The sequence below is a fragment of the Triturus cristatus genome, chromosome 8, assembly GCF_964204655.1.
Source record: "Triturus cristatus chromosome 8, aTriCri1.1, whole genome shotgun sequence".
Classification (NCBI taxonomy): domain Eukaryota; kingdom Metazoa; phylum Chordata; class Amphibia; order Caudata; family Salamandridae; genus Triturus; species Triturus cristatus.
Genome location: NC_140591.1, coordinates 1,396,989,517 through 1,396,997,891, shown reverse-complemented (window position 1 = coordinate 1,396,997,891; position 8,375 = coordinate 1,396,989,517). Strand labels below are relative to the sequence as shown.

Here is an 8,375-nt window from a genome sequence, read left to right as displayed (position 1 = left end):
CTCCTCTAGTCGAAAGGATGTACACTTCACTGGAAGAGAAGTAACCTTCCGCTGTGTAATGTTCTTGATGTGAAGCACTGCGCTGAACTGTAAAGTAGTAAGCAGTGCGCTGGGCGTTGCGATGGAAAACATGCATATGCACTGAGCTATTGTGTACAGCACTCGTTATCTACTGGAGAATAACTAATCAAGTATTAGTAAACCGCAGCACGCACCCTGTGGGCAGTACTCTGATGTACCGGGTTTTCAATCAAAGCACCAGCATTTACCAGGGATCCGTGTACGGAGTCGCGATGTACTTTGTGGTGATGCAGGAACACAGTGCACTGCGGCTTGTAATGCGTGTACATGGTCTTTCGGCACACAATATAGGTTCTTGTATTGCTCCTTGTTTCCCGTGCCCGCCGCCCCCACCCCCACCATAACACAAAGCACAGAGATGTTATTTACATAAAACTGTTTTATTTAAATTCTTAACAGTGGCCCACTGTCATTTTGCAACCAAAGGCAATAAATATGTTAGCATTCTTTTTACAAAAATAAACACGATAAAATATCGGCAAGTGATATGAAAGTATTTTGTTATATCTGTTCAGATACGATGACAAGTGCAGTTGAGAGACTTAGAAAAGGCAGTGTGTTGTTTAAACATGTAAAACACATGGACATGCTTTTGCAGCTTTTTTGTAAAACTTGGCAGGAAACCGGAAACAAATGTGTGCGCTGAAACCTTAACATTCACAAGGCAAAGCTCTCGAGCTCATCATGACATTGTATATTTACAAATCCAAAAATAAAAAAACAGGCGTAAACTAGCTTCATTCATACGAAAGTTGGCGCGCAGTAGTTCTGGTGAGAATGGGGGGATAGGACACGATAAAACTAGGGCGATTTGTTTAATCCAGAAAACTATTTTCACTTTCTATCAAAATATTTTAAATGTACATATTTATAAATATACATAATAAAAGAGCTCGTATTCAACTGTGGTTGGTGCCCACGAGAGGTGAGCAAAGACATCATGCATGCTTCAGCAAGGCGAAAAGGAATCAACAGGGTAGTGTTTGCGTGCCCCAACAGTTCACTTGCAGTTTCGAGCTTGTATTTTTGAGGGTTGGACTGTCCTACAGAGAGATGGACAAGGGCTAGTTGCGAGTGCAGTGCCATGTCTAATTCGTTCGCCAACAAGGAATAGCTCGTGCTGATGGGTGTGGGGGCTGATGTGCAATGAGGTGCAGGGGGTTGAGGATGGACGCTTCTGAACCAAATAGTTAATAGGAAAGCGGATTTGATGTGCCCAAGACCAGGGTAGAGGGACGATTTGTGAGGAGGCACAGATAGACAGTGGAGTTGCCATTTTCTGGCCCACTACTCTTTGAACTGTTTCTAAAGGGTGCTCGGACGCCACTTTATAGTGAACACGGGTGGGGCTGGCAGGGAGTGTGACACAAGGGCAGTGACTGTACCTGGGGTGTATGTCTGACGAGGCAGCAGGGCTTCCAACCTATCAACGCACAAAGGACAGTTCTTTGAGAGTGAAGTGGAGATGTTGGCCCAACTGTAACTTCCGCAAACCTTAAAGGGCCACATCTTTTATAAAAACAAAAAGCATATAGGGATAGATGATCGGATCCTCTGTGCTCCTTGAGAGGTATGTGCTTCTTTCGATCTCTCTTATGGGACCACAGTGTGCAGGAAGCATGCTGTCCTTTGAGTTCAATTGTCTTTCATGGTAGTCATAATAAAGTCACTTGTTCAAACTACCCTCCACAAGTCGCCCACCCTGCCCCTTCTCTCCTGATGGCAAGTCTTGGTCTGAAAGGTCCTGAGCTGAAGGGTGGGTACTACTCACTTAGAGTCCCCCGTGAGCCTGGGCACCAGGCCGGTATTCCCCATGCCGGAGAGGTGAGGCGGGGGCGGCCCCTGACACATGCTACATGGGCAAGGCATACCCGTCCAGTGCTGGAAGGCTCCTCCACCCAGCGGCGTTGGCGGGGACTTGAGCAGACCGTGGGGCGGCCGCAGGGGCCCCGGAGGAGGCAGAATAGGGTGGTGAGTTGCGGAGGAGGGCAAGGCGGCGGCGGCCGCAGCCGAGTGCGCCAGGGCGCTGCCACAGGCCGGGTGGAAGCCGGGGTGGTGGTGCTGGCTCCCACCGCCGCCGTAGATCTCACTGACCAGCCGCTTCATCTCCTCCAGGGAGCTGGAGAGCATGAGGATGTAGTTCCGGGCCAGCAGCAGCGTGGCGATCTTGGAGAGCTTGCGTACTGACGGCCCATGCGCGTAGGGCATGACCTCACGCAGGCCGTCCATGGCGATGTTCAGGTCGTGCATGCGCTTCCGCTCACGGCTGTTGATCTTCAGCCGCAATTGCTGCAGCTCCGGCTCCGACAGCGGCCGCCTGTCCTTCTTTGCCTGGGCGTGAGCGGCGGCTGCGGCGGCCTTGAAGGCGGCCAGCTGGTCCCCGCCAGCACCCGACACGGCGGCGGCAGCCATAGCCATCGCGTTGCGCAGCTCGGCGCTGAGGTCGCTGGCCGCCGAGCCGGGCGGGGAGTCGTTCTGCGTGGACGATGAAACGGCGCCGGCGAAGCCACCCCGTCCCCGCGCGTGGTTCATGAAGATCGTGTCCACCTCTGGCGAGGATGCCCGGCTGGAACCCAGGCTAGCGTCCGAGTCCATTCTGCGGCCTGTCCGGGACACGAGGGGGTTGTGCTGGAAAGAAGAGAGGAGGTGTTGGTTAGGCTCTGGAGATGGGACATACCTAGCTACAAAGTTATGTTTTTTTGTCCACACATCTTAACAAAGTGACTCAGTCCCAAAATATCATATACATACCACGCTAAAGGCACATAGTAGCTAAAAAAAACATGCCGTTTCAAAGATGCATAGCCAAAGCCTATTCTTTTTTTATGTACTCCTTTATGTTACAAACATCCGATAAATTATCTCAGTCAAATAGAAACGTCCAATCACGAAGGCATGTTGCACTGCCTTCATTAAGACATATTCACGCACCCCTCAATATATGGTATCCAAGAACTTCAAAAAAGTACCTTATAGTCACGCCGTTGACTCCTAAACGCAAGTCGAAGTGGTCATATAGCAGACCCATAAACATCATGTAATGTAGTTCTCATCAGCCTAATGCACATTGCTGCAATAAAATCGCCAGGAGCTTTAACCATATGACCACAATAAAGTCATCAACTAAACTAAAGGAACCAGTCTAAAACGCACCGGTATTACAAATCAAAGTGACAGGCAAAATTAAACTAGGCATTAAACCCACCCATGCCTATAATATCTAAATATATATTTATACATATAAATCCCTCTTAAGCCACTAATGCGTTGAGTTCCACACAGTAATGTAACGTAACAACCGGGAACTTCACTGATAGTAATCTAATCATGCTGCTCAAAATACATCACCGGATTAGGAATTCAACACCCCCAAATGCATTCTCATATTAAAGAATAAAACGTAACCAACACGTCAGACCGAAAGAAACTGATATATATATGTCCGAGTAACTCTATGTCCCTATACAGTAGCAGACAATTGTATATTAAAGTAAACCAAACGCAGACATCGCACAATTCAGCGACGCAGTAAACGAAATCGCATAATAAAAACACCTAATCTCGAGCACAGGACACGCTTGTGATATAACATAATAAATCCATGACATGGTAATCCCATATGAAAGTCAGACACCGACCTCACGCACATGCTATATACCGTTATGTTCTGCGCTGCGCCTAGAGGCTGCACGGGCGTCGTTCAGCACTTTATGGAAAATTTAACAAAACGATCACAAAGGCGCATATTTCTAAGTCTAGTGAAACATCACACCTGAGCTCAGAGCACATGAAGTATTCCAAATGTGGATTTCCACCGTTTAGACATCACTTCATGCAGACTGCATCACTATCTGGTACAGGAGGACAACTGACATCTGACCCAATTAATATTGACAAATAATTGAAGCATGCTAACAAACCCTGGCAATGTTTGTATAACACGATGCTTGCTTAAAAATCAACCTTAGACTTGCAGGCGTAGTTTAAATTCGCGACTAGAATCCCGCATTCGAACAGCGCGCGAATTTACTAATACAGCCGCACATCCACACGGGGTGCATGTTAAAGTCAACATTTGGTGAACTGTGGTAGGAAAACCTAATGAACACAGTTTGGATTCTGGCTAAAACGAATCCCATGCAAATCCCTCACTGATGTAGCAAAAAAAAGTGTCCATAACACACTGTTCTGTTTCTGTTAGCTCATAGTCCAGGTGGAAGGCATAGTTAATGAACGATAACATTGACTTGAGGTAACAAAGGCGCCTCTTTTATCTGTTCTCTTCCCGAGTTCACCGGTAACCGACACACATTTGCTTTTCAAGCAGAGACCATGAACCGTTGTTTCTTTGGCACGAATTCTAACTCGCAACTTGACCCTCACAAAGCCAACTTTATGTCCCATGCCCTGGCTTCTTTAGCAGCCCCAAACCGGAGCTACAAGCGGGCTGAAGATTAGCAGTAAGTGCTGTTTGGAACCTGTTTCCTTTCACCTTCTTAGCCACGAACCGCTCATGTTAGCTACCTTTGCCCTGTACTTGAGCCCTTTCCCACTCAACCCCCGATTCCATTTCTAGGGAGAGGCTTCTCTTATTTGTAATAAGGAACGTTAAGTTTCCCAACTTGGTTAACACACTCTTCCTGTGTCTCCCAGTAGCCGGCATGCACAGTGCAGAGAAGGCACTCGCACATTTACTTCACGACAGACCCAGAGATCCCCACAACACACACTGTGTTTTCCCACTGATTGACATGCACAGTGCAGAGAAGACACTCGCACCTTTACTTCAGTGCAGAGCCACAATACACGCTTCGTGTGTGTTACCAGTAGCCAATATGCACGGTGCAGAGAAGACACGTATTACATACACCCTTTACTTAAGTACAGACCTGGAGACCCCACTCCCACTATACGTCCTTCTTGTGTTTTCCTTGTGGCTGCCTGGCATACACGGTGAGGAGAAGACACATATCACACCCTTTACTTCAGTACAGACCCATAGACCCCCACAACTCGCCCTTCCTGTGTGTTGCCTGTGGCTAACATGCACGGTGAGGAAAATATACTTATCACACCCTTTACTTCAGTACAGACCCAGAGACCCCACAACACGCCCTTCCTGTGCTCCCTGTCTGTGGCCGGCATGCACGGAGCTGAGAAGACCCTTACTTGTCTGCCTGTGGCTGACGGTGCGGCGTCGGGCGGTCCTCTCTGAGATCTGTGGCTGTTGTGACAGGGTAATCAGCACCTCCGGGGTCTCCTCTGGTTTTTATAGCCGGATCAGACACCGGCTCCCGGGGGAGCACAATGCTGTTGTCCCGGGAGCAAGGGGTGGGGGGCGAGCAGACTGTCCAATGGGCGAGTGCTGGTGGGGGGCTGCAAGCCTGATGTCACTCAAGGCGACTGCAGGACACACTCCTCAGCCAGAAGCAGCCAATGGCAGGCAGGGAGTGGGAGCCGTGCCACACTCACAGACCCAACACTGCACACAGTGACAGTCTTGGGAACAGCTGGCGAGGAAAACAGACCAAACAAACCCCAGCGGCAGAGAGAACAATCACAGTTTGAAAAGAAACACACCCAGCCCAGCGCCCCGCCCCCACGAGTACTCCAGCGGGACGCATCACTCGAGGGTTTTAATGGCTTTCACAAACACATCAGGATTTTTAACCCAAAGTAAACACTCACTGTGACAATGCACAGTATCATCCCGCACTCACTTATCCACTTACCGAGGTGCCAGCTCCTGAACACCATCCGGGGCACAGGGAACGCGGTGATTTACTGTGTGCAACCCTCGCTGCCTGCATATATAGACTGCACATGTACACACTGCATGCTCTGCTCGTCTGTGTGCATATCCTGCTTTCTGGGCGGGGCTATGGGGTGCAACGTGTACATATTGCACGCTGGCATAGTGTGCACACGCCTGTCTGTGCAGATACAAGGACCACACACAGTTGCACATTGTTGTCAATGTATGGCGGGTCTTTACGTTATAAAAACCCACCACTCACGTCATGTCTTTACATCCCACAGGCCAGGGGTATAGATTATACTTGTGTCGGGGTCTGCACCAATTTGCCGTGCTCACATCTCACTGCTCGTGTGATTGAGTGCACACATGTAAGGGACGTGCACACATTCACAACCTGCTGCTTGCCAGCTATAGATTTCGCGTATGTGAAAGACACATTGGGTGGGATGTATACACATGGTACCCCCATACTAGTTATGGTACAGCTCCATGAAACCCGAACGCTTAGCCTGGCCATGGACTTTTTGCAGTGAGTCCCCCCTTTTACTTGTGAAACAGCCCATTGTGGTGATTTCTCTTATGTTGTAAACTGCGTATATAAACAGCAAGGTCGTATTGTTCAAAAGGGGTGCGTGGGGCCCTCTCTCTCGATTTATTTGTAAACTTCTGATAGCCATTGGGTCTGGTTCGAACACGAATAAAGTACATGGATTGATGAACTGCTTGTGCTCAGCCCAGTGGCTGTGAATTGTAGGTTATGCACTTGTGCGGGTCGCCTGCGTGCACATCCAGCGGGTTGCGTGACTGACTGTACATCTCTGAAAGGAGACATGCGCCTCGGCTGCAGTGCTGACGGGATGGGTGAACCGCCGTGACACCACACCACAACGGTGTCCGCAAAACAGAAGCTCCTGTGATCCTTTTACACCCGCTCTAGTAATTTGTAAATTATGCAATGTATATTTAGTAACTCCGTGTCACGTTTCAGGAGCTCCTGGTTTGGGGGGCACATTGCAGTGCTCCCCCCCTGCCCCCCCCCCTGCACTGCAGTACACTGTACTGTACTATGCACTCTTCTGGTGCTAGAGGCTGTACTCATTTGATGGGCACTGGCCTCGTGTGTCAGGAAATAGGCTGCACACACCTTCGAGGGCATCTGGTTAGTAACCCACTGCCCGAGGGTTATAGGTGGCACGTATGTGAAGGATGTCGTGATATATCGTAAGCGAATCACAATGCCTCTCACACCCAAGGCACAGACACTTATCTGTCGAGTGTGCAGAACTGAAGATATACAAATCTGCGCAGTTTTTGTGATATAGAATGAGCCATGTGCACTGATGTGCCGTATCATAATGTCAATGCATGGGTATAATAGCTTGGACACATGTACAGGGCACGCTGCGATCCTGCTTGTTTGATATTTGATGGGTGACGTAAAATACTACTATAAACCCTTCACAGGGCTTTAGTTTCACTCGAATCCCCTCCTTGTAACACAAACCTTCGTCTCAAATTTACAATTTGTTACGAACTACAATATCTTATTATTAAGTAAGCCATGTGTTTTTAAAGGCACTTTTGTGCCTTTAAAGGTCGTGGATTGAAAACTTTAGTTTCGTCGTCTGAACAGGTTCTTCGTTTGGGTTCTTCATCTCATCCCACGTCGAACCTTCTTCCGCTTACTTTATATTTTAGATTTAGTTCATTCGGCATGTTATCTGTTAGGAAAACTTTATAAAGTTCAGTTAAAATAAAAAATAAAAATATTAAAATGCAGATCTGTACAGTTTAGTGATTTGCTCTGTTGTTTGTAAACAACATCTCTCTCCAAAAGGGTTTTAAACTCGTATCCTCTCTGGTAAATAGCGCACCAAAACTCGTCCCTTCGTACTTTAGGCGCTTTAGTCCCAGCGCTGCCCAGAAGCCACGTGTGCGCAGAGCCGCTGGCCCCCTTACACAGTTCATCCCGGTGCGTGCTCTGACACTCGCCTCTGTCCGTTGCTCTCGTTTCTTTATTGTATGACTTACTCGCCCATGTGTCTCCCAGCTGTCCCAACAAGCCCCAATCAACCGTTAAACATGTATTTAAAACGCCAAGAAGTGAAGCTTGAAATTGTGATTTTCAACGGTTATGACGAGCTGCAACAGTTCAATTAAGAAAATGTGTCGGAGTGGTGGAGCTTACCCGAGTGTGTGTGTGTGCGCGAGAGACAGACAAGTTATACTCTGGTGTATGTGAGAGAGATGTGTAACCCTCATGCCCGCGCGCACCCATGCTGCTCTGTTATATATCCAGCTTTTGTATGGATCGAGGGAGGCATGCCGATCTCTCAGGTTTGTGCCCGTGTGTGCCTGTGTGGCACAGGTACAAGCACACTGTGTGAGAGGCCAGACTGACGTATGGGTGGGTCCCTTAGTGTACACGGCGACCTCTTGTGTTGGTCTTTATGAGGCACGACTGTTAGAGCGTGAAAGGGGCTTCGCACGTGAACTTGTGAGTGCCCGGGCCAGGTTGTTCTTGTGTATGTGTGTG

The 8,375-nt window shown here is 48.5% G+C and overlaps 1 protein-coding gene across 1 annotated transcript; it reads right to left on the bottom strand.

Annotated features, from left to right (window-relative positions):
* Nucleotides 1-452: 452 nt before the first annotated feature.
* On the bottom strand, nucleotides 453-5,372 carry OLIG2 (oligodendrocyte transcription factor 2). Its single transcript, XM_085623125.1, has 2 exons — nucleotides 5,251-5,372; nucleotides 453-2,709 (listed from the first exon to the last, which is right to left on the bottom strand). Exon 2 carries the CDS (start codon nucleotides 2,674-2,676, stop codon nucleotides 1,849-1,851), a length of 828 nt encoding a protein of 275 aa, XP_085479251.1. The 5' UTR covers nucleotides 2,677-2,709; nucleotides 5,251-5,372; the 3' UTR covers nucleotides 453-1,848.
* Between the last annotated feature and the right edge of the window lie 3,003 nt (nucleotides 5,373-8,375).

Excerpts from the sequence above, each read along its gene's own strand:
- OLIG2 (XM_085623125.1), bottom strand. The coding sequence starts at position 2,676 with ATGGACTCGGACGCTAGCCTGGGTTCCAGCCGGGCATCCTCGCCAGAG.